The sequence below is a fragment of the Neofelis nebulosa genome, chromosome 4 (assembly GCF_028018385.1).
Source record: "Neofelis nebulosa isolate mNeoNeb1 chromosome 4, mNeoNeb1.pri, whole genome shotgun sequence".
NCBI classification, from domain to species: domain Eukaryota; kingdom Metazoa; phylum Chordata; class Mammalia; order Carnivora; family Felidae; genus Neofelis; species Neofelis nebulosa.
This window is the reverse complement of record NC_080785.1, coordinates 36,583,784-36,611,382: the sequence shown is the minus strand read 5'-3', so window position 1 is coordinate 36,611,382 and position 27,599 is coordinate 36,583,784. Positions and strand designations below refer to the sequence as shown.

At 35.5% G+C, this 27,599-nt stretch overlaps 1 protein-coding gene across 11 annotated transcripts in view; it reads left to right on the top strand.

Moving 5' to 3' along the window:
• The window catches only part of FOXP2 (forkhead box P2), a 568,827-nt gene that overhangs the window by 375,791 nt on the left and 165,437 nt on the right, over positions 1-27,599 (top strand). The window contains exon 1 of one of the 11 annotated variants that reach the window (XM_058724537.1): positions 17,406-17,525. The exons of the other annotated variants lie outside the window; for them this stretch is intronic. Within the exon in view, the coding sequence (XP_058580520.1) occupies positions 17,442-17,525 (84 nt within the window). The 5' untranslated portion in view covers positions 17,406-17,441. Of the gene's footprint in view, positions 1-17,405; positions 17,526-27,599 lie in introns of those variants that run through there. 11 annotated transcript variants of the gene reach the window in all.

Here is a 27,599-nt window from a genome sequence, read left to right as displayed (position 1 = left end):
ATCTCCTGTAGTTCTTCGTGAAGGTACCATTACAGGCACAATCGAATGCAGCTATCTCGTCATATCTACTACAGAGAGGGCTTACAAGTTTTCATTTTTTACTTTACCCATCACCACATATATGAATTATAAAATCTAACAAGCCTGAGGCTTTTATGAATACTTGATCAAAGTTAAAACTTGACGTGCACTAGAATATATTGGTGGTCTCCAGGTCAGTATGTGGGTCAGGGGCTCACGTATCCCCCTTGCAGCCCTGGGATCCCAGGCTGTTCCGAGATACCCTTCATTTCAGGGTCCTATGAAAAGTACAAAATACATTATTTTCATTAAAATATGTTCCCACTACTAGTTAATAGTTTCAATAGAATTCCAGGTGGTATGTAACTGCTATGATTGCATGTTTCCTGGCCAACAATATTTTCTTCTTAGTAACACAGAATTCCAGCAATTTTGATACATTTTTATTTTCTATGTAGTGATTGTTTTTACTTAACCTGAAGAGAAGTTCTGTATTTATTAGATTGTAAATGGTCTTTTGTTTTGTTAGATGAATAGAATTTTAGCCAAAACATTTTTTTTTTCAGCTAGTTAAACATCATGGAGCTGGTTTAGAAATTCTCTTTGTGTAGACCAAATCTCATGTGCTATTCTGGCAGGTCACTTTAGCTTAAAATTATGTCAATAGGATTAGATACTAAAAGTGGTGAAATAATTTTCCAAAATAAATAAGCATTTATTAATTTACTTTTTTTTTAACGTTTTATTTAATTTTGAGACAGAGAGAGACAGAGCATGAACGGGGGAGGGGCAGAGAGAGAGGGAGACACAGAGTTGGAAGCAGGCTCCAGGCTCTGAGCCATCAGCCCAGAGTCCAACGTGGGGCTCGAACTCACGGACCGTGAGATCGAGACCTGAGCTGAAGTCGGACGCTTAACTGACTGAGCCACCCAGACGCCCCATTAATTTACTTTTAAAAACTGTATACTTATAGTCATCCCCCCATGGTGTGACTGTTCTCCCTTATCAATAGCCATTATTTTAAAAAATTAAAATAATTATATTAAAGTATTTTATAGTCACACAGGGAAAATATTAGCTTTTTTAATTTTTATCACAAAAAATATAAACGTGGCAGCATCTGTTATTAACATCATACTAAGCTTTATTCTGCTGTGGGGGAGAATATCATTTGTATGTGCCTCAAATTGATGTTTTCCAATTTTTAAAAAACACACAAAAAATTAAAATGTAATTAAATTAGAATTTTTAGGATGAGTTTCCCAAAGTAGAACAATAATGTGTCAGTACAGTGCATTATGTATACATCGAATGTACTATCATTTCCATCTCATTAACAAAGGGTAATAATAGCAAAAAGGTATAGAGAAAAAATAGTTAATGTTTTAGAAACCTTGCTCTTACAAACTGAGTTTTATAAATAGTCAGAAATTACTAGTTAATTTAAAAGCTTAGAATTGAGTTTTAACATGCAAGGAAGTGTACAATTTATCATTGAACTGGTGCCTACTTACAAGTTTAGAAAATGCATAGAGTGTTCATTGAAGGACCTGAAGTTAATAAAACTAGAAGAAATAGTATTAAGTCATCTTAAATCCGCCCCCCCCCCCCACCCCTGCTTCTTAGACTGTTATGTGAGGCACCTGGGTGGCTCAGTTGGTTAAACATTTGACTTCTGCTCAGGTCACCATTTCATGGTTCATGAGTTCGAGCCCCGTGTTGGGGCCTGTTTCGGATTCTGTGTCTTCCTCTCTCTCTGCCCCTATCCCACTCGTGCTCTGTCTGCCTGTCTGCTGTCTGTCTCTCTCTCTCAAAAATAAATAAGCATTAAAAGAAAAAAAATTAAAATACAGATGTATTTTATTTATATGTATAGATATATAAGAGTTAAATTACCAGTATGAACCTAAATTTTAAATTTCCTGAAGAATTCAAACTATGTTTCAAACTCTTTTAATGGCCAGTATGCAGTCTTGTTTGGTGGCCTTATTAAATATTTATTTGATTTTCTTTTTTTTTTTTTTTTTTTTTTTTAATTTTTTTTTCAACGTTTTTTATTTATTTTTGGGACAGAGAGAGACAGAGCATGAACGGGGGAGGGGCAGAGAGAGAGGGAGACACAGAATCGGAAACAGGCTCCGAGCCATCAGCCCAGAGCCTGACGCGGGGCTCGAACTCACGGACCGCGAGATCGTGACCTGGCTGAAGTCGGACGCTTAACCGACTGCGCCACCCAGGCGCCCCTATTTGATTTTCTAATTACACTCAAGTTTACATGTGAAAGTACTGTGGTCAATAAAAGGTTGTAAAAAAATCGTGTAATAATATTGACTTCAAGAAATTTACAATCTAGTAGAATCTGGTGGAGCAAAGAATGTAACTAGTTTACCCAGACTGAGTTCAAGGATGTAAATTTCAGAATGCACAAAAGAAATAATCTGTTGATAATGATGTAAATTAGAGTAGTTACCTCCTCATGGTAGCAGAATATTGCTGGTAGCATAGTAGCAGGATTTAATTGTTGCTAAATTATTTTTGAGCTCAATAAGAACTTTCATTTTTCCTATTGTGTTTCCCTTTTATTGTAAGACTAGAAAAAGTTGTTTTTTAAAAAACTTTTAAGGATGATTACTTATATTTAAGAAAATATACTATAGTGTTTTTTTTTAAGTTGCAGTTAGATGGTTTCCTAGTGGTGACAAAGAAGAATGAATATATTTTACATTTTACTCAAGATCACATGCTGTAAATTGTGTTATTCTCAAAAATAATAGAACAATTATATAGTGTTCACATGACATTTATGTTCATCATCTCACATTATTTTCAGAAAGATCCTTTGAAATAAGATGAGGACAATATTATTATTTCCACTTATAGATAATGAAATTGAGATTTTAAAAGTTCAACACTGTACAATAAAGGCCCAAGGAGATTGGGTGACTACAGATTGACTTGACCTTGGTCTGCCTGTCTTCAAATCCAGTGCTATATTCTGTATAACATCTGCTACTATCAATGCAAGTTCTGTTGGAATGTTTTACTTTATAGAATTATTGACTATAAATATTAATCACTGCCTCACAGAATTCATTGTTTAATTATTATAGAGGTTTTCGTTCTTGAATTCGGCTTCACTTTCCTTTTACTAATAGGGAAGAGGCCTGCAAATATAACTTATATTTATAAATTGTAAAAGAGTCATCAAGAAGTGCAGAGGTATCATTTATCATGCTTGGTTTCTATTCTTAGATGAACCCCACGGTGGTTTGGACTTAATCAATTTAAAAACATTTGTACCTCTTGTTTAGATCACTTCAATAAATATTTATTTACTACAAGTTCTAGAACTGGAGTTACAGAAGAATGTGTAATCCTTGCTCACGAAGGCAAAAGTATAATAAGTTAAATATATATGGAAAAAATAATTACAATATGGTATGGTTAAGTGCAGTACAAACAGTGGAAAATAGCAGTGGAAAATTATTAACTCTAAAGGACCATATAAGGTCAGATTAAAGAGTGTCACTGGAAGCAACACTCAGTAACTGGGAGCAGACAGCCTATTAAAATTTTTTTTAATGTTTTATTTATTTTTGAGACAGAGAGAGACAGAGCATGAGTAGGGGAGGGGCAGAGAGAGATGGAGACACAGAATCCGAAGCAGGCTCCAGGCTCTGAGCTGTCAGCACAGAGCCTGACGCGGGGCTCGAACTCACAAACCGCGAGATCATGACCTGAGCCGAAGTCGGACACTTAACCAACTGAGCCACCCAGGTGCCCCCAGACAGCCTATTTATATGGCATGGCATGGTATTAATAATCCAGAAGGGATCTTGATAGATAGCTATCTAATTAATGTCAGAAAAAAATTATTCTTCTACCAAAGGACCCATTTTAGTAAATATTACACATTTTCAATTAGAAAGTATAAGTTTTTCAGCATCATCTCATTTAATTTTATAGGTGTGCTTTGTAAGTAATTTAGCTTGGAGCATGTATCAGGATGATCTTTTCTTGGATTAGTGGCTTTGTTTCATTTTCAGTCCTTGTTGGGCATCTCTCTTTCCTCAGGAAGATATTGTCTCTTACACTGAGGTTGTTTGTTAACCTCCTTAGATCTTTCCTTATCTGATGACCCAGAAGAACAATTCTCAAAGTGTGATTCTAGACCAGCTGCCACAGCATGACCTGGGAATTTATAGAATGTGCAAATTCTCATGCCCCTCCTCAGACCTACTGAATCAGAAACTCTGGAGGTAAAGCTCAGCAATTACCCTACAGATAATTCTGATGCAGCCTCAAGTGTGAGAACCACTGGCCTAAAAGAAATGTACTACTAATACTCATGAAGAGTCCTAAGTTCCAGTACACTGTGGTTCAGTGTCTATCAAAAGTTTGTTTGAGTGTAATTATGGAGGATTGTATGCATGATGCACACTCCATCCAACCCTTTAAATCCTCTAAAATCTAACCTGATGAAGCAAAAGTGCTGATAGCCTCATAGCTATACTGCCATCGTATTTGCTCCATATCAAATGGCTTAATACCAGCAGCCTGTATCTAGGGACATTATCAGTTTTTAGGGACATTATAATTTAAAAAGAAACTGTTTAATTTGCTATTTTACTTAATATAGGAATGTCGTAGTGACTGTTATTCAGTACCTTCTCCAATGTTTGCTACCTAAGATCCCGTGGGGAAAAAATACAACTCAAATTTCACTGTTAAGAACAGTTCTGATTATGAGCAACTGATTTCCTTTCATCTTACACAATGAACCTTGTAATTTGATTATGATTCTTTCTTCATATGAGCTTTAGAAATCTCAGCATTAAATCTGTGGCTGACCTCTAGCAAATATATCACATTTAATGATGTGTCTGTTTGGTCTTACATTTCAAAACTTTTTTTCTCCTGTCTTTTTTTTTTTAACTTCTAAGTTACCGTCTTATTTTATGTAATGTAGTAGCCAAGTCCCTTTTGACAAGATGGAAGATTGTTAAATAATAAACAAATAGTATTAAAAACTACGTGCATGTAGAAAATGCTGACTCTACAAGATTTTGCCAAAAACTTGAAGTGTTCAAAAAGGATCTACACAGGTTTTAATCAATAGAGTGGAATCAAGAATGTAGAGTCAGTACAGATACTCTAGTCAAAATAAGAAACTGAAGCATTGAGCAGTTCAGGGATTTGCTGATGGGCAATGGGGCTAGCTAATGGTTGAACCAAGATAAGAATTTGACTCACTTAACCTAGATGTCTAAGTACTTTCTATTGTGTGATGAGGCCTGAAATCTTTATCACTATTTAAAATTATATATTTACTCTAAAAATATAATCTGTATATATATTTCCATATATATATACATACATAATGTATGCGTGCATATATACATGTGTGTAATATATCCATTTATGTTATGTATTCTTTATATTAGAACCTTAGAGGTACAGAGATTTGAGAGATTAGATGAAGTTAAGGCCTCAAAAGCTAATTGCCCAAAATAATACAGGTGTTTAGTAGTAGAACCAGAACTGGAACACAAGGCTTCTTACACTTGGTGGTAGAATTTTTGCTATCATAAAGAAAGACAAAAAAGAAAGTACCTTTTCACACTAAAATTAATTGTCATGTGCAATAGTGCAATTATGAAAGAGATGCTATAAGCAAGAGTAAACATGAGAAATTGTTAAAAGTCATTTAATTGTGCCTGTCTTTTCTGGAAGTACAGCCTGTTCTTTCACCACATTTATCAATCTTTTTATCCATTCAATTCCATAAATGCATATCGCAACTCACTACAGAGGTAACTGAGTGAGCTGTACAGTGATAAATTTTTCTTGTTAGGAGAAATTACATTCACTAACTTGAGCTACTTCAGCATGAAATTGAAAAAGAATCATTTTGTCTTAATTTACATTCTTGATTCAGTGAAAAAAAATCTGGATTAGCCCAACAAAAGTACGATGCGTTGCCTCAGATACTAAAGGTAAACTAAATTGGTATCATTGGAAGTTCATCAAATTATACATCCGCCCAATTTATTACGGTAGATTTTAAGCAAGGTTATCAGGATTAGTTATGCTGAGCCTATATTTTTTTTTAAATATTCATTTTGTCTTTTGGTTCCATTTTATTGTTTTTGATACATCTTTATCAATACTTCTCTGCATTTTCCATTTCTCACCTAAGCCGTGCACATCATTTCTTAATCAAAATCACTGGGATAGTGCCGCGGTTCACTAGCCTTAGGAGCTGCTATTTGCCTTGAATAAATTACATGAAAACATGTTGATTGATAGATGTTGCTTGTCAGAAAGGAAGATAACTGTATCTTCTTCAGCTTACTAAAAGGTCATGCACACAGAGTGATAGGAACAGCCACAGACAACTTTGAGATAAAGTGTATCATGAAAAGGTGTGCAATCTTGTAACCATGATACATGGACTTGAAAGGCATTTTCTTTTCAAATACAAATCTATATCCAGTTTTATTTAGGTTTAAAGTAAAAATAAAAGGTACTTTATCTCAGCTATATTTTCCAATATTTTAGCAATATACAATTTCAGCCTTTCTCATGGGGTGGAACGAGGGAAATTTATAATCATTTTTTAAATTGACCTTTGAAGTTACTTGAAATATTGTATGGATATGGCAAGATTTTGAGAAAGTATCTTAATCAACATCATAATACACATTTATGTAACAGTCTTAGAATGAAAGAAATCTACATGTAGATAAATTGAAACAAGAGTTAATTGTTATTTCTTGTCTTTAATATGGATTTCCCACATGTCTATGGACTCTGGGAAAAAAAATCTGTGGATTAAGTTGTGGTTTCTGTACTGTTTTGTTTTGTTTTCCAGGCCATCAGTATACTTCTAAATTTTGAGGCTTTAAAACTACATTCACCTAAATGTTTATATTGAGAGAAGACAAAACCAAAAGAACTTAAAAAAAAAAAAACTCTTCATGCTATTATTATGATTTTTAATCATATAATATGCTTGAGGTAGATTTGTGCTACATATTAAGCCTGATGTTTAAAAAAACTGTTCTTTTATCAATATTCCATATTTTTGTTATTTATTAATCTAGCTTATCTTTGAAAAGTTTGCCTAAAAAAGAAAGCTGACAGTGTTTCAGAAGCACAGCTTTTAAAATAGGATGGAATGTTTTTAGTCAAAAAAAGACTGGCTAGGTTCTTATCTATCCCAAATTACTTTGTTCTCCAACAGAGCTGCCAAACTGTCAAAACTGTCCAGCTTCAGTATATATAACAAAGATTCTGTTGTATTGTAAAGATATTCATAACAATTTTTATGGAAGGCTGAAAGTGTATAAGTTCACAGTTGTAGCGATAACATGGCACTCTTCACTGTTTGGCTTGTTTATATTGGCACCGATCCCCAAAGTGGAGACTGACAGAGTCATGCAGAAATCTGGTATTTGAGCTGAAATTTACACACTTTAAGTGATGAACTAAACAGGCTGGTGTTTTCTTTTTCTTACTCAAAAAGTGCAAGGTTACACAATACAGACGGTTTTCATCTTTTCCCATAAATGCACAGATTCCTGGGATATAAATGACTGAATTCATCACCAATTCATCAGGGACGCTGAGCTATGCAGTTCTGTTTACAGTGGCAGAAAGTTAATATAAATTTTCATCAGAAGGGGAAGTTTACACATATGATTCTATTTGTCCTTCATTATTAGCACCTGAGTCTAGGCTAGAACGCATAATTGTCTACAGGCACAGGCCAAATAGATGCAAGGGAAAGGCAAATAAGCACACCAAAAATAATTTTATGGTTGTCTGTTACAATTCTCTCACTGGGATTCTTAATCTAGAAAATCAATAAACAACAGGAGTGAAACTCTTTTCCTCTGCTCAGGCATGGCACAGGCAAGAGTAGCACACAGAAAGACCATTGTGCTTTTTTTGTTTTACTTTACTTTATTCTTCCTGTGAAGTTTATTGGATCAGTTTCTACTCAAAGCAAAATATATCCTGAGTCAGTCTGTTAATTTCATGCATTTTTCAGTCAGTATTTTTTTAAGTGTAAATGTTCGAGTGGCAGCAAATGTGACATGACAAAATGGCACGTTCCTTTAATTTTCTAAAATAAGTTAACTCAGAAGCATCCATTTATGCAAAAGATTTTCTTTTATGTGTATTTGTATCATCATCGAAAATTTGTGCAAACTCAAATATTCAGGATAGACTAGTGCTGTCTAATGATGACAATGGATAAACCATACTAATGATCTGAGGCCAAGATCAAGGATCCTGATTTTGGGGTAGGCACATAATCTTTTTCATTATATATCTAGATGTAAAAATGTTAGAAATAGCCTATTTTTGGACATGAGTCTCTATCAACATCAAGGATTTTTTATTATATCTGTTTTTATATTTAGTGTGAGTTTTAATATAATTTATTTTGTTTGGATTTTGTCTTTCTTTTAGGTTAAAATAAGTTAATTCACCTTTTAGTACTGATGAAAGTCATCTACTTGTTTCTCCAGTATAGCTTCAATATAAGCTTTAACATTATTTCATTCTTCTGGTTGAACTTCATTAACAAATGACTTTGCTCTTTTCTGTCCCTGTTTGTTCCTTAAGAAAACACTGTTACTTCTCCGGTGGGCAGATACAAATAAAACATATTTTTATGGATTTGTGGGCATGAATAATAGTATCCATTAAAAAAAGACCATATGTCTATCCCTAATCAAGGATAAAAGCAAATTTAGATTCAATACAATTCATAGAAATCCAAGTCCCAAATGTGATGGCTGGGTAGTACATGAAAGTACAATGTTGGTAAAGGGTTTTGAAAGTGTCAGTATGGTTCTTGCAAGTGTATGTTTTGATAATTTTCCACTCGGCAGGTTAATTTAAAAGCCACAGAGTTCATTTCTTACTGTAATCTGTAAAGTCAATTCCATTTCTATATTTTTCCAATTTACTTTTCTTAATCTCTTAATCTATACCTACATTAGGTATTATATTGATTATTTTAAGCAATTATTCAGAATCTTTAATTACCTCTTTCTCTCCATTTGTCCTACTTACCTTGACAATATTGTCAGTTTCTTCCATTTAAATTTCTCAAAAGAATGTTAAACCATGATGATAATATCTGCCTTTTCACCTATATTTAGGCAGATTACACCCTCAGACACATTTGTAAAGTGAAAGCTTGCCATACCATAATAAGCTGATAACAAGAGTTATTTCTGTCCCTCTATGTCAACATTGTAAATACTTCCACTGTATTTCACTCACTTTTTAAAGCAGAATGCACAGAAGTTATATGAAATGCTTATAACACGTTTCATCTTTAATACTTAGTTTTATCTATTAAAATGTTTGAGAAGAACCTGCATCACTATTCACCCAAAAGAGAAAAAGAGTCACACAGAGAAGGTTGTGTCAACATGCTAAGCATCTGGATGAAAACTAAACAAATTATGCAAATAGACAGATGTTTTCCATATATATAATATATGGACACATTTTTCAGGTTTCATCCAGATGTTTGGAATCATGTGGACATAATCATAACCTCTTTGTGACCCTCTCTTTTCCCTATCAGGTAGACAGAGATTAAATGACTTGTTTAAAAGCATTTGATATTGGATTTAAAAAAAAATGTTTAAGACCTCACTCAGCTTTGACATCAGTGTTTTGGGTTTTTTTTTTGTTTTTTGTTTTTCATTAGAACAACCTGAACTCAAACTCTATCTCTAGACTACATAATTAATTTGACTGCTTTGGATTATAAATTAACTGTTTATTTTAACCATTAGTTGTTTACTTATCAATTCACATCACACCGTTAGGTTTTCTATACACATGTCCTCAAACACAGCTCTTTTTCTATCCTCCTTTGTTGTCTCATTTTTTGGAATAAAATCTCACTAATTTATATCATAAATGTTAGATTAATTAAACAAGTTATTCATTAAATCAAGATAATAGGGGGAAAGGTTTAAGGAATCAAATTGTTTTCAAACACTTAAACTCATGTAGGAGCACTCATTCTCATATAAATAATGTGCTAATTACAAATTATTCTTTCTGTTAATTAAGGCAGGTCAGCAGGATTTCTACTTGGCAATACTTAGCTTAAGTGCTCAACTTGCTATTTGTGCTCGAAATTAATGAAACAAAATTACCTTTAAAATGTCAGGCTTTTCATTATTTTCTGTGATTCTTTGCACTCATTCCTTTCAATTATTTTAATGCAGAGAGGTTTAATTTATATACATATTTATGCATCCGTTTTTATAAATTATTTTAGCAGTAGTTAGAGATTCAAGAATAGATGAAGTTAGGGTAATTGCTCTAAAAAAAAAAAAAAAAAAAAAAAAAAAAAAAAACCCAGAAAACCAAAAGACAAAAATCACTATGCTAAGTGGTTTCAAAACCAAATCAAAAAGCTCTTACCAACTTGTTACAACTTTTTGGGGTTTACATTTCTACCACTTTCACTGGCCTAGGTGGCAATAGATACTATCTTGTATACATCTACAAATATGAACTTACAATTAATTTTCTATGTTCATCAGGATCCTAAGGGTTCATCTCTCTTCAGTGACTACTATGGATAAGTTATGTCCGTTATGGATAAAAGGAAAGGTTGAGAGAATATTGACAGGCTTGTCATATATTTCTAAGCCAGTCCTAAACTCAATTCTGCTTGCTTTTTCCTGAGCATGCTATTTCTGAACATGTCTTTAGACAGGCTGTTTGCCATTTATAGTTCTTTGAAACACCTTAAAATCACCAACCCATTTCTCCTTGCTACCTCATTTCCCCAAATGTTAAAAACTAGCAAAAAAAAAAAAAAGAAAGAAAGAAAGAAAGAAAGAAAGAAAGAAAGAAAGAAAGAAAAGCTGATATTCATATTAGTAACTACACTTAAATAAATTAACACTTTAAAATAACACTTAAGGAGCACCTGGGTGGCTCAGTCAGTTGAGCATCCAACTTTGGTTCAGGTCATGATCTGACAGTCCATGAGTTTGAGCCCAGCATCAGGCTCTGTGCTGACAGCTCAGAGTCTGGAGCCTACTTCAGATTCTGTGTGTCCCTCTCTCTGTGCCCTTCCCCCTGCTTGTGCTCTGTCTCTGTCTCTCAAAAATAAATAAAAATGTTTAAAAAATTTTTAATAAAAAAATAAAATAACACAAATATTTTCTTAGTGAATAAATTAATATATTGACAAGAAAACCAAAATGGTTTTTGATTATTCACCCTAAGGAGACATAAACAATGAGGTTGAGCAAACTACCAGGTAATCAAGATTGGTTACACATACATGTAAGAACTTGGGCACACTTATACTATCTTGACCCAAATTTTCTGTCTGTGCATGTTGTTTTGTTTCTACTTTGTTTTTATGTTGGGATCCTTCTTACACATCCAATTTTTTTTTCCATGACAAAAAAATCTATCATTTAAACTAAGACAAAACATAAGACACAGAAATAGGAAATAAATCATGTATTAGTAATACCAAAATGTTAATGGTGAAAAACTTAATCATAAGTTACCAAGTTTTATTAATCACTTTTATGTCACCCCTTTTGAGATTTATTTTCACCTGAAATATACTAATGATCAAGTATGTTTTCTCTTTTTTTAGAGACAGAGTCTCAAAGATGTTTAAATGTCAGTATTAACTATTACATAAAATATTCTGTGTTTATTGCCCTGGTTTAAGTATTTATAATATTATCTCAAATATCATATGAGTTCAGAGTTCTTAGGACTCCATGACTGTTTAGATTACACTAGTGAGGTGCTCACTGATTAGCACTCACTAGGGATTCTTAAAATGTTGAAGAGATATACAATCCATAAACTAAATTCATCATGGGATGGTATGTGTGATTGTTGTATGAGTATGTACCTGTGCAGGGAATCTTATGATTTTTTTTTTTGTATTAGGCCTTTAACTGTTAAAAGGAGTGCCAGTCAATGATAAAAATATACTTTATAATGTCACACCTAACCATTTTTAATTACTACCCATCTCTGAAAATAAAAACTGTTGAAGATATATAACACTATCAGTTTTTTGAAAAATAATAAAGTATTGTGAGGTGAGATTCTTACTGCCTGCCTTCAAAAAGAAACAAAAACAAACTTTGCATCAGCAATAAAGGAGCCCCATATTAGGCAAAATGGAAAATTTAGTAAAACTCCAATTGATGCTTTTCTTTCTAGGAGTCTAAAAATTTACTAATTTCCTCTTAAAGCTCTCTTTGTAAGTATAGGTAATGTTATCCTGAGTAATATTTTAATAGTGATGATTCATGTATTCATAATTGCAATGTATTTTACAGGATGCAATTTTATCATTGTATACATAGAGTGATAATACTTATTTTGACCCAAGACTAAAGTTGAACTGGATCTCAGCACTATAAATGTATTCCTCATCTCAAGGATAATAATGCTCTATTATTCATTTTCCAGATACTCTTATCAGTTAAGAATTGTATTCAGGGGCGCCTGGGTGGCTCAGTCGGTTAAGCATCAGACTTCAGCTGAGGTCATGATCTCACGGTCCGTGAGTTCGAGCCCCGCGTAGGGCTCTGGGCTGATGGCTCAGAGCCTGGAGCCTGCTTCCGATTCTGTGTCTCCCTCTCTCTCTGCCCCTTCCCCGTTCATGCTCTGTCTCTCTCTGTCTTAAAAATAAATAAATAAATAAATAAATAAATAAATAAATAAATAAATGTTAAAAAAATAAAAATTAAAAAGAATTGTATTCAGACACAAGTAAAAGTGATGTTAAAAACTAAGACATTAAAAAATGAGGGAAGTAATTTTTTACATAAAACTAAGAAGCCAGGAGGTTATCATTTGCTAGCATTGACTCAATGGCTATAAGATGTCACAGCTGAAGTTTTGGTAAGACTCTTAGCCTATCCCTTGTAATCACAAGATAGCGAGGACTGTGGTCCAGTATATGGAGGGAGAAGGGGTAGAACAAAGGGCAAAAGAATGCCTGTAACAGGACAGCAAAGGTGTTTACTAAGTCTACTGCAGACTTTTGTTAATGTCTTATCTACTGGAACTATGTCCCATAGCCATCCCTAACTTCACAGAAGACAGTAATATAGTTTTCACCGGGACACATTCCCTTCTCTCATTCATATTTCTTTTAGTAATGAAAAAGGGGGCAATGTATATTGAATACACAACTAGATGGCGCTGTCCCAGAAATGGCTATAACAACTCATTTCTCCTAAGTGCTGAGCATAACATTTAGTATTCATCTAACAAAACAGTAAGGACCTGCTATGTGCCAGAAACTGTTATAAATAAATTGTTAGAATTATTTTAAAAAGTATATTAAATAGGACATATTTCTCACCCTTGAGCACACACACATAGTTCATTAAATAATTAATTAAAAAAGGACATTTTTATTAAATAAAGTGTTGTTTTAAATATGGTAGATAGGAGATGGGCTAGGCATAACAAGGGAGAATTTCTTTCTGCTTGGAAAGGTCAGGAAACTCTTTACAAAGAAAGTGAGACTCAAGCTTAGTCCTGAAAGATAAGCAGGGGTTTGATAATATGCAAAAGGAAGGTACTGCAAAAAGAAAAAACGATTTTCCTGGCAGAAGGTTCTTGCAGTCCAACAGTGTAGAGTCAGTCATTCATCTAGCCATATTTGTTAGCACCCAACTGTGAGGTACAGTGAGCTACAAACTGGGGATACATGGATGAATAAAACTAACATGGACTGTGCTTACCTTCGTGGAATTTACGGCCCAGTCATATGAGAGTATGCAGCCTTTAAGAGCTTTGGATTAGCTGTCACACAGGATACCTGTGCAAAAAGAAAGCATTATAGAACCCAAGCAGTCTCCTTAAGGATAACGATTAGGGAGAGGTGAAACTGTAAGAAGACCCCACCCTACCCTCCCTTTTAACCCTTTAATCCTGTTTTAGAAATGTGTGCCATTAGAGAGCTTTTTGTAGAGAATGACATAATCAATGAGTTCAATTTTCTAAGGTTAGAGAAACAGCAGTAAAAAGGATTGACTTGACTCAAGGCTTAAGAATAAAAATTGGATATTCAGATAGCAGATGATTCTAGTAGGTAGTCAAGAGGATAAGATGGAGACAATATTTGTGGTAATGAAAGGGAAATGGGTAAAAAAGAAAAAAACTTAGAAAGCAGCATTGACAAGGTGTGGGAATGGATGGAAGCTGAGTATAAAGGGATAAACCATATCTTTAAAACTCTGTGTGTGTGTGTGTGTGTGTGTGTGTGTATGTGTGTGTGTAGTATAGGTTGGGGGACTGCCATTTGTCTTCCTCAAAATTGTGTGACTAAGATTTGAGAATAGGAAGGAGTTCACTTTTGTATCTGTTTGACTTTGTGATGCCTGTGGGACATCTCGGTGGAAACATTTTTTTTCTCAATAGTTAGAAATACAGCTCTGAATCTATAAATATTAGCCAGTTTTATACTAAAGATAGAGAATTGGGTGACTTGAGTATTATATGACAGCCAAAGCCTTGCTATTTTGAGCCATACTCATTCTTTTGAACCAATCTTTGTTAAGCAACTACTATATACAAGGTACATACTATTCTTAGCTGGAGATGTTCATCCACACATTCGGGCACACACATACACACAGGCTCACACACACACACACTGAAGTCTCTGCCTTTCTGGAATTTACATTCTAGGGAAGGAAATAGCCAGGAAGCAAATATATATTATAATGTACAGATAAATACTATAATGACAAAGAAAGTTGAAAGTTAATAGGATAGAATCACACCTCGTTTAGATAGGTCAGTCAAAAAGACCTCTCTGATGAGAAACACTATAGCAGAGATATTAAAGAAGTAAAAGATGAAGGCTTGTATGTATGAGGGATTCTAAACAGTGGGGACAATATGTACAATGACTTTGAGTTGGGAATGTGCTCTCTCTGTTTAAGGTTTAACAAGTAGTAGAATGAGCAAAGGGGACAGTGCAATGAAATTCAATCTGAGGGATAGCAATTGGCCAGTTTATATATAAATTTTATTCTAAGTAAGATAGAAATCCTTGGAGATCTTTAAAAGGAAAATTAACATGATGTGGTTTAAGATTTAAAAGGTATTTTGGCTTCTGTGTGCACAGTATATGGAAGGGGGTAAAAAGGAGAAACCAGAAACCAGATAGAGCAGGAAAAAAATGATGGAGGTTGTGCTAGGCTGGTAGCAAAGTCTGGAAGCATTCCAAAGATTTTTCTGATGGGTTGATGTGGGGGTTGATAAAGAGGAATCAAGGATGATTGCACCATTAAGGATTTGTCCAAATTGGTGACTTGAAAAAGAGCAACAGGGGGCGCCTGGGTGGCTCAGTCGGTTAAGCGTCCGACTTCGGCTCAGGTCATGATCTCGCGGTCTGTGAGTTCGAGCCCCGCGTCAGGCTCTGGGCTGATGGCTCAGAGCCTGGAGCCTGCTTCCGATTCTTTGTCTCCCTCTCTCTCTCTGCCCCTCCCCCGTTCATGCTGTGTCTCTCTCTGTCTCAAAAATAAATAAATGTTAAAAAAAAAAAAAGAGCAACAGTTTTTTTGTTTGTTTGTTTGTTTGTTCCCTTGTTCGGTTGGTTGGTTTGGTTTATTTGGCTTTGATTTGTTTTGATTGTTTGTTTGTTTGGGAGTGTTTTCTTTGAGGGGGGGTGCTTGTTAATAAGAAGTTCAGTTGATGAATTGTTAAATTTCATATGCTTATTTCAGAGGCTAATGTTATGATCAAGGCAAATATAGAAATACACATCGAGTTCACGGGAGGCATAGGGACTGGAGCTATAAATCTACGAGTTGTCAGCATACAGATGGTATTTAGGGTCATGAATCTGAGTAAGGGCACCTGATGAATGAGAGAAGAGAAAGATGAGAATCAGAAGGAAGGGAAGAGAAGACAGCCATAGACTTAACCACTAAGATTTGGAGGAGGTAGAAGACGTGCAGAGAAGGCTGAGAAGTAGCAGCCAATGTATAGAGTGACAAGGAAAAGGGAAGATGGATGAGAACTGGGAAAGATTGACATTTGAAAGATGAGCAGAAAAAGAGAAGCTCACATTCATTTTTGTCCACATCACCTTTCGTGGCTTGTAAGAAGTGAGATTCACATTGCCATGTCCTACTTTAACTTTCACATTTAGAGTATTCTGATGAGACCTGCTGAATGAGATGACCAAAAATTTCAGCTCGATGCGATTCAACTGTTCTGGTTATTGGTGAAGACATTGGGTTTTCATTTTTTATCACTGATTTGTTATTCTGTTTTTATGGCTAAATTCATAAAGGCCAGTGTCTTTTCCATCCAGTTAATCTCTCTATGGCTGTGCCGATTATTCAGTATTTGAAGCTCGGCTAAGAAAAGCCGAAGAAATGGGCTAGAAGTGGATGGCAAGTGAAAATAGGATGATAAGAAGAAGATAGGAACAAAAATTAGTTCAGACCTCACTTTTGCTTCTGTGAAAGGGCTCATTCTTCATATTTATGACTTACAAGGTTTATTTTATAATTTCAAACTTTTCCTCAAGTTAAGACTTTCCATAGACAAATGTATAATCTTTTGAACCAAATGGATATAAAGGTAGAATAAAGAGCACTTTAAAAAATACATACTGACATGTCTCTATGTCTCTTGGTACAAACTGGTTGTGTGCTGCGCAGTGAAAAAAGATATGAATCAAAGAAGGAATCCTGCAACAGAAAGCTTTTGCATCAATGAGTATGTGGGGAGGGGGGGAGAAGGAATAAATTCAGTGGAGAACCAAAGACCAGCCAGATCTTTAGAGGAGAATTTATCAGACAACTTGCCTTAGGACATGTACTGGAATGCAGTAGAGGAGAAGTTAAACTTCAGGGGTTGATGGCTAGACAGTTACACTACGAAAAAAAATTTGTTCTTACTAATGGTACATTAAATTCATAATTCATTAGTAACTTTAAAGAAGAATATTCCACTGTGGTGTTTCTAACTAACTTTTGCTTACATTATTTTCTCATGAAAGCCAACTATCCTTTTCTAAATATGTGAGGTTATGTTTAATTACTAAAATTTTATGATGCATAATCATTTACTTTGTATTTGTTATATTTTTTTATCATTATTCCTATAAGTTTTCAGGAATATGGCATAAAATACTACTTTTTCTCCCCACCAAAAAAAAAAAAAAAACCTTTCCAAACAACAAGGTGTAAATGGAAAACTAGTATAATAAATTACAGTTAAACGCTCATTGTATTGTATATTTTTATTAATTTATCAGCTAGAAATTGTTATACCTTAAGAGTCTGATTTTGTTTGAGTATAATCTGAGTGTTCTTTTCTTTTTCAGTATAAATTGTCACTGGCTTCACACCATGTTCTGGTGCCTGTTTATGGGCTTTTCCAATTTACATTATTGCAAGACCTTTTCAAGTGAACAGAAAGGCACAGGCCTTCATGTAAGAGAAGTGTGTTTATGAATGCTTTCATTAACTAAGATGTACTAACAGGCTGTCCCCAACTTACTAATAGGTTTTGTTGCACACAACCAGCTCTGAGCTCGTTGTTTAGAGACAGGAATTCCTGTTCCCATAGAAACAGTGTTGTATATGATCCCATGCCAACTCTCAAAAGCTTTTTTCACCATAATGTAACTAAAATAATACTAATAGAGTCTGAATCCTTTCGCCTGAGTCCAGATCTCTGATGCCCTCTGGACCTGACAATAGAAGAGTCAGATAGAAGTGGCTCCATACAACAATTCCCATGGAAGCACAGGGAGAAGTTTCTCAAAGCATGAATGAGGAGAGCGGGCCAAAGGCTTGCTCTGCCCACTAATAGGGTTCTCCAGGGAGCTGGAGTGGATAAGGAATAGGGTTTTGAAGTAGGAATGTTATCTGCTGGGAACTAAATGGAGAATAAAGTAATCTGAATTATTTACAAGTCTTAATTTTATTTTTATTGTACACCTTCAAAATTGGTGATATAGTAAGAAAAATAGAAGAGAAATTGGAATGCTTAGAGTCAAATTAATATTATTTAAAAACTTGGTGACCTTGGTAGATTACTTAACTTGTCTAGGCCTACTTCCATACTACGACATGAAGGGGTTTAATGAAACATTTTCAAAGTCCTTTTTTTTTTTTAAGCTATAAATTGTTTGATTCTGTCATAGCAGTGTCAGTAATGAGTAAAATATAGTGGAAATGGAACCAATGAATGGTTGGGGGATATCTTCTCATTTCCCATGCACTGTGTAATGCATTACATCATTATAATGAATCATAATGGTAGTAATAGTAATAAACATGACACAGTTACTAAGATTATCAACATTTTACCTAGTAGAGCAGTAGTCCTCAGCCTTGGCTAATCATCAGAGTCACTGAGGGAGCTTTCAAAAAACTGACATTCTCAGATCCCACCTCAAACTTAATCAAATGAGAATCTTCAAGACTGGAGCCCAAGAATTTCTTTTTGTAAAATAGCTTCCTGTGTGATTCTGATGAATGAATGGGTAGAGAACCATTATAGATGTCCTTAGTGAATTAAAATAAAAATTTAGCATGATTTGCAGTTTTCGTAACAAAATTTTTGTATAAAGTGTTTGTTTCTCAGTAGTTTTCTTAATCTTTCTGAAGTCCAATTTAAATATAAATCTGCAGAGCAAGCCATTTCTTCTTAAAGGTAAATTTCAGCTAAAAGTCCTAAATCTTAGAATCTGATATAATAGAGTTTTGTTGTTGTTGTTGTTGTTGTTTTACTTTTTAAAAGTTTATTTGTTTATTTTTGGAGACAGAGAGAGAAAAAGAGAGAGAGAGAAAGAACAAGCCAGGGAGAGGCAAAAAGAGAGGGAGAGAGAATCCCAAGTGGACCCCCTGCTGTCAGCACAGAGTACATCACTGGGGTGGACCCCATGAACTGTGAGATCATGACCTGAGCTGAAACCAAGAGTCAAACGCTCAACCTACTGTGCCTCCCTGGCGCCCCAGAGTTTCCTTGTTTAAATGTTCATTGGAAATATTCAGTGTTAAATTACCTTTTCTTGTAGATTGCCAACAAAGGGCATATAGCAAATGACAAACTATTTCCTATTTTAAAGCAAAATAAGGCTCAAATTGCTAAGATTTATTTCTAATAGATGAAAATACTTGTGACATTGTGGTCACACCTGAGTATAAATTTTATCATATTAACTGGACTTTAAAAACACTTCCAGGGAGGCACCTGGGTGGCTCAGTTAAATGACCCAGTCTTGATGTCGGCTCAGATCATGATCTCATGGTATGGAAGTTCGAGTCCCACATTGGTCTCTATGCCGATGGTGTGGAACCTGCATGGAATTCTATCTCTCCTTCTCTCTACCCCTCACGTGCTTGTGCTCTGTCTATCAAAATATTAAAAAAAAAAAAAAAAAAAGCACTTCCAGGCAAACCATGGAAAGAACCTCTATTGTTTTGTATGTTTATATGTATTGTTTTTTTCTTTTTCATAATAGTGTATCTAGAACTACAAAATAAATTTAAATATGTATTTTGAAGCATAATCATTTCAATTTTAATATAAAGGATTAATGTTTTATGTAACATTTGTAAATTAACTGTGCATTGGATAATATTCTGTAAGATTTGTGAAATTTAAATGTTTTTATTTTCCTTGTATACGAATTATCTTTTATATATTTTTCTCAAATAGTAATCGATTGACTTAGCAGAAATGATGCATGGCAGTGAAATATTACACAGATACCACAGTGTAATAAAGGTAGTTTTCCAAGGGTTGCTTATGACAGCAGCGTCATTTTAACTCAAAGAGTTCGTATGAAATTGTGAGGGACTGAGAATTTTTAGAATTTATCACTTCATTAGTTTCTTGATACCATTCTTAAATAGCCATTAAAAACAAAAGAAACTTTAAAAATGTTCTACTGCTCTTTGTCACTGTTTCCAGTCACTGTCACTCTTCCTACTTTGTTCTATGCTTCTGTTCTACCCACGGTTCTTCCCCGGTGCCTATTATCTAAATCACCTTTGGGGCACCTTTTTATTTCACAGAGGAGTGACTGTCCTTTGGATAGGTGTGTTCAAGGTGTCCTTTACAGTATCCTCTACATTACATGTCTCATCCCCATGTTTCCAACGCACATTAAACATGACAAAGCTGAGACCTTTAAAACAGTTCTTAATAAAAGAAGAACAGGGAGGTGGCACCACCATAGAGGCTCAAATCGCAAGGGTCTAATTTGGTGTTGGCAGGGTGAGATGTTGACAGGATCCTCTTTTTTTTTTTTTTTTTTTCACAGCTATTTCCATGGCTGTGGAATCACAAGGAAGGTCCTGAGTGTGTATTTTGGATTTGTCCTCAAATTTCAGAATGCCTCATTTGTGTATACCAGTGTCCCAGCTGTTGCAGACTTTGTAATGAATTAGTATTGGACTCAGAAATTGAGTTTCTGCCAGAGGATTCTGGCAGTGAACATTCTCCTATAACAACAGACGGATGATAGCAGTGGAAATGCCAGGGGACTTCACAATAGCATGTCTCAGGATTCAGTGTAATGGCTTAACTTCAACATAAAGATGATCAGAGCAAGCACAGCTTATTGTTCCTCTCTGGTGAGTGGTCTGTTAGGTGCCAGTTATGTAAATGAAGATAATTACAAGAGAGTGCCAAAATGTGTCCTCCATGAGAAAGTGTGCAGTTCTTAAATAGATCATTCTGCAATCATAAGAAGCCTTTGCGGGGGGCATCAAAATCCCCCTTCTATGAGAGGCTTAATATCTTTTGAGACATTGGGAGAAGAGTGCCATTTTGAGCAGAGGCCGATTGGGATTTCTCCAAGATTGCAAAGCATCTTCCCAGTGTGACCCTCAGAAATAAAGTTTTAATTTCCAGTTTAACTATCCATCTTTCAATAAGCATTCTTTCATATGCTTCCTTTCTGATTACAAGCCCAAATGATTAATTTAAAGAGGAGAAACATTAAATTGGAAAGCATTTTTCTTAAAAACGTATGGTTAAACAGCTTATTCCTTTGGGCAGAAGCCTCATATGTTAAAAAACGGAAACCACTTTTGAAAGGAACTTTAGCACACTTTCTGTCACAGGATAAAGTAACTAGGTCCTTATCAATCCTGTTGGTCATTTGCTTTTTAAAAGTTTTGTCTCTTACCTTCCAAAAAAACTGCTTCTGGAATACAATGACATTACTTTTTATAATCCAAAATAGAATCCTCCTTCTTAATTACCAGCCACATGGAGTTCATCCTATGTAGAATTTTTATATTTTTTAATGAAGAGTTCTTCCTCACACTATTTTCAAGTGCCATAGTGTGGATAATTAGTTTTAAAGGCAGAACACGACCAATGAAGTTTAGTGACCTCTGTCATAATGCAACACAATAATAATAAATTTTTTTTAAAAGACTAAAAGCAGCACCATCAAGTAATTGTTTCCTTTTTGGTGATTAAATTGCACACTCTGGGAGGGCAGGAACATTGCCTGTCTTGCCCACATTTTCATCTCTAGGATCTAACAAAGAGTAAGGGCTTTAAAAAAATGTTAGTTGAAATGAAACATGGTTCAGCCTTGAAAGAAAGAAAGAAAAGAAAGAAAGAAAGAAAGAAAGAAAGAAAGAAAGAAAGAAAGAAAGAAAGAAAGAAAGAAAGAAAGGAAGGAAGGAAGGAAGGAAGGAAGGAAGGAAGGAAGGAAGATCCTGCCCTTTGCAACAACAGGGATGGACCTTGAGGAGATTATGCTAAGTGGAGTAAGTCAGACAGAGACAGACAAATATTGCATGACTTCACTTATATGTGGAACCTAAAGAAAATAAAAACAGCCAAACTCGTAGGAAAAGAGATCTGATTACTAAAGGCCGGGGGAGTGGGAGAATTGGATGAAGGTGATCAAAAAGTTCAAATTTTGTTGGAAAGTTATAAAGAGAGTAAATCCTAAGGGCTGTCATCCCAAGGAGAAAAACTGTTTCTTTCTTTCTTTCCTTCCTTTTTTCCTTCAGTTCCTTCCTTTTTTCCTTCAGTTCCTTCCTTCCTTCCTTCCTTCCTTCCTTCCTTCCTTCCTTCCTTCCTTCCTTCCTATCGACCTATCCGTCTATCTATATGAGGTGATGTTATCTGAACTTACTGTGATAATCGTTTTCCAATATATGCAACTCAAGTCATTATGCTGTATAGTTTAAACTTGCACAGTGCTGTATGTCAATTATAGCTCAAAAAACTGGGGGAAAATATTAGGTGAATGAGTGATGTATCTACTGCAATGGCTTATCCAATTCACTAATTTTAAGTGAGAATAGAAAAATACCTACATTTATACAGATGTATTTTTTAAAAAAATCAGTTCCTAATAGGGAAGGAAAGCAAATTGAAATGAAATATTTTTGCCTGTTTGTAAAAAAGACTCAAAAGGAGTGAAAACGCCTGGAGAAGTGTGAAAAATACTTGCATTTTTATGCGAGCAAATTCTTAAACTGAATAACAACAATACTCAGTTATTTTTCTAGACCCATGTCTAAAATCACTGAAAGACTCTAATTGAAGAAAATGAAGTAAAGCTTTTCTGACAATCAGTAGTAAGTTTTGGATTATGACTTTAAAAAAATAATGGAGTTAATACATCGTGAAAAAGTCATGGCTAAAAAATTTTAATGTAACTCGATAAAGGGACAGAAGTCTTATGTATGTTAAAAAGAGATAACCAATCAATATTTTTGAATTAACATACTATATAGAATCACTGGGTGTTAAGAAGGAGAGATATTTTCTAAAAATGAGGCAAAAGAAATAGTACATGATTATATTTATCATACATAATGAATAATGTTATGGTGTTGCATTTCAAATAAATAAATAAATAAATAAATAAATAAATAAATAAATAAATGAATGAATGAATGAAAATAAGCCCAGCCACATTAAATTACATTGTTTCAAAAAAAAAAAAATTCAGTGTCATGGTAGATCACTAGTGTATCCTCCAGAGTCATCAATGTGCAGGTCTGAGGAGCATCTCCCAAGTACCAGGCATGATGACTATTCCTAGAGGGAATGCTCAGTTTCTTCCTTTATTTATTTTTAAAGTTTACTTATCTTGAGTGAGAGAGAGAGTGGGCATGAGAGTGGGTGAGGGGCAGCAGGAGAGAGAGAGAGAGTCCCAAGCAGGCTCTGCACTAACAGTGTGAGGACTTGGGGCTCGAATCTGTAACCCATGAGATCATGACCTGAGCCAAAATCAAGTCTGACCCTTTACAGCTGGAGCCACCCAGGCACCCCAGTTTCTTCCTTTAGTGTACGAGTTGCATGTCAGCTATCTGGAACCAGCTAAACTTGTGTTTTACAAGTTTAGAAATGTCTAAAGAAACATATTTTTCAATTAAGTATCTTTTGAGTCACTAGGTGTCAGCTCCTGTGCTGCACATTCTTGGGGACATGATTCTTTAGAAACACTTCTAGCCCTTAGGGAGCTTTCAGTACTAGACCCTAAGTGTAAGTGAATGTATTCACCGACCAACTAGGAGTGTCAGGATGACTTGAGTTTTGGTGGTTTTTTTGTTGTTGTTTTGTTTTTTAATGTTTGTTTATTTATTTTGAGAGAGTAAGAGAGAGAACAAGCGGAGCTTGGTTTTTTTTTTTAACAGAAATATAATTTGTGCTAATGTAGGATGCACAGACTTGTTCCCTGGGTTTGGATTTTATGTATCTTCAAAAAGTGGGCCACCCCAGACTGGGCTGGGAAAGTATCTCTTCCAAAGTATCTCTTCAAGCATGACTCGGGGCTTGTGGCTGAGCCTCTCCCTGCAGCCACTAGGCAGCAAACCACCCTGGAGCCCTCTCCCCAAGCCATGGACCAAATGGAAACAATAAAGCATTTTGCATCAAAAAAATAATGAAGTGAAGTGAAGTGAAATGAAATGAAATGATATAAAATAAAAAACATAAAATATAATAAAAATATAAATAAAGTGGGCTACCAACCAAAGTTTGCTAGAAAAACTGGTGACAAAGGGACAAACAGTTGTTCTCTCCCAACCGTCCTAGTCTTCAGTCTCATTGTGGTAATGGAGATAAGCTGGAGAGTGAAAACAAAATAGGAGAGGAATAATCACCTTTAGGAACTATATTTCTTATCAAGACATTTCCTATAAACAAAGAACCTTTCTGGGCCCTCCTGTCTTCTGCCTCTTCATCTCTTGGTTTCTACCAAGGGGCACTATTTTCTAAGTGGATATTATAATTTTTTATTTACATATTTATTTTCTAAGAACCCTATTACAGATAACTCAATATAAGAAATGATTAAATTTTTTAATGTTTTTTATTTTTGAGAGAGAGAGAGAACAAGCAAGCACACGAGTGTGTGAGGGGCAGAGAGAAGAGGGCGTCAGGATCCCAAGCAGGCTCTGTACTGACAGCAGAGAGCCTCAAGGGGGGCTTGACCTCACAAACCATGAGATCATGACCTGAACCAAAGTCGGATGCTTAACTGACTGAGCCACCCAGAAGCCACCAAATTTTTTTTGCCTCCCCTTGGTGCCACGCGGTGTCATAAATTTTTTTTTATGTTTATTTATTTTTGAAAGAGAGAGACAGAGCATGAGCAGGGGAGGGGCAAAGAGAGGGGGAGTCACAGAATTGGAAGCAGGCTCCAGGCTTTGAGCTGTCAGCACAGAGCCTGATTCAGGGCTCGAACCCACAAACTGTGAGCCGAACCTGAGCCGCACTCGGATGCTTAACCAACTGAGCCACGCAGGCACCCCAGAAATGATTTTTAAATCAGAAAAATATTTTAACATTCTTGATAGAATTAAATTTTAAAAACTCAGCACTTAAAAAAGATTTTTAGGGCAAAAGCACAGAAGACTCCATAAAAATTAAATAAAAACGTCGTTACTGATATACTAAGGTGATGCTTTTTACCACCATCAGTTTGCATTGTATTCAAAAGAATACCTGTATGGACCTTATATGGTTAACTACTACAATTTGCCACTGTATATGCTAAAGATAATGTAACCTAAACTCTGTGATTGCTGGAACACAAAATGGAAATACCCTGTGTTCTTCTTTTAGGGGAGTTTGTCCAAGATCTCTAAAATCTAATCTTAGGGAATTTGTTTCAAACTGAATTACACAGGCATATATGTGCTTCATAATTTACACTGTGAAACAACGTAGCCTAAAAACACAAAATCCTCACTGTGACTTAGTAGAAATGTATTCCTACTTTCATTCATTCAGTCACTATTTTTTTAATGCTTGCAGTGCTTAATCACCAATTAGTTGTCGATGACTGGCATTTCTTCTCTTCTGAATTTTAGGTCTTGCTCTTTAGATTGCCCTATAGGACTAGTAAATTGTAAAGTGCTTGGGGAGAAGGAATTTATTCAGGTTTCATCACTGGAGGGAAACTTGGAATGGTACTGGGATTAGAACTTGGAATTTCTGAGCCCTCTTTCGCAACTCTGTCATTTTGTTTCGAAGAACACTCTGATTTTAGCTTGAAGGGCTTTCCTTTAGAGGTTCTCAACCCAGTGCCTGCACTTGAACTAATCAAGGCCTCTCCCTTCCTAAATGGTTTTGCACTCACTATCTCTTCCTCCTCTGGGACTGGCTTAGTTAGCTTCTGGGTTAAGTAGGCAGAGGCTCTCCGCCTCAAGGCTCTTTCCTTTAGATCTCCTGTAGCATCGCCTCCCCTTGGTGCCACGCAGGGTCATAATCTTTGCCTCAGGGTTCCTGGCTACCAATCCTCATCCTTGCTGAGGGAGGGTGAATAGAGAGCCAAGAGTTTTGCATTTTTCTCATCTCTGTGTCAATTGCAGGAAGCTAGAATATGAACTCTAACAAACTTTACCTCTGCTTTTTTTGGTCTGGCTTTTCCAAAAACTGGTGCACTTACTTTTCCTTTGGAGTGGTCCACCCCACCCTTATGCTATGCCTTTGTAGCCACATAACCTTTCCTTCCCACAGGAAAGCAGCCCAAGCCCCCAAGTCACTCCCCTGACTCACCTGTAGAAGAATATGTCTATAGATGACGTCGTTATTCATTAGGACTAAAGAAAGATTTCCACTGATGAAATAAATAGAATTCACCTTTAAATGAAAAACTCAATATAAATAAGTCCCTGTATCTTGGCAACATATTCTGAAATACTTTTGTGACTAGGATTGCCAAATATAGCAAGTAAAAATACAAATAGTTTCCAATTAAACTGGGCACCCTCTATTTTATATGACAACCCTACTTCTAAATCTATGAGAACATGGTACATATTATTTAATGCCTATTAGCAGATGCTATTGTTTTGTGCCTGGTTGTGACAAAAGATGAATATCAAAATATTTTCATCTTTAATATTGGGTTTTTGTTTGTAACCACCATCATAAAATAAGTGTCTAATAACTTCAAAGACGCTGTCTTTTTAGGATAGTGGATTGCCTTTAGTATATAAGCTTGTTTGTCTAGCTCTCATGATAAGTAAGGAAAAAGAAAACATGAATAGGATCTTAGAATTCTTTACGCTTGTTCTAGTTGACACAGCTAGCGACGTTGTTAATGACTCAGAATGTATTTTGTTCTCTTTATGCCCAGTTTTTGCCTTTTTTTTTTTATCAAATAAAAGTCTCTTTAATGATCTACTCTTCCTTACCACTCCTTGTGGAAAGGGCATTAGCTTCAAAGTCAGCCAGATAGTTGTTCAGATCTCTTACGCCACTTCAAGGATATGTGAAACAGCTTGAACATATAACCTACCTACTCTGAGCTTCAGTTTACACTTCTATAATAAAGGAGGGTGTCTCCAGGATGAAATGAGATAGCATGTGCGAGGATTTAGAATGATAGCTGGCATATAATGAGCACTTATCGAGCATTAATTCTCCTTTTTTTCTTCCTTTTTGTCTTTGCTGAATCCCCACAGCCACTTTCTGTACCTCTTAATGGCATGCAGCACATTTGTGCATTGCGGGGTGGTTATATTGAATATATTTTTCATCTTTCCTTTACCATATTAAAAGATCCCTGAGGGCAGGTGATCCCATAGCGGTGGTGATGTGGGTCTGCGAGAAGACAGGGGTGTAGCTCACCAGTATATTTGTAAAGTTATAAACCATTTCAGACTCAGCAGAGATTAAAATACAACTTTGCAAAATATGATAGGACACGAAGCTGTTCAGATATTTTTCCTACCCGATGGGACATTTTTCTACTGAATAGATTGCAGAGAAGTCAATAAATATTGAGGTAAATTTTCAGGAATTACCATATGCCAGGCCTGGATAGTTTAAATGCACATACCTGTTTAGCAGTCCTTATAAAGCTAAAAATCAGTCGTCAGTCTCCACTGAATGGAACCTAACCTACGTGCTTACACATAGAAGAACTGGGGGCGCCTGGGTGGCTTGTCAGTTAAGCGTCCTACTTCAGCTCAGGTCATGATCTCACGGTCCGTGAGTTCGAGCCCCACGTCGGGCTCTGTGCTGACAGCTCAGAGCCTGGAGCCTGTTTCAGATTCTGTATC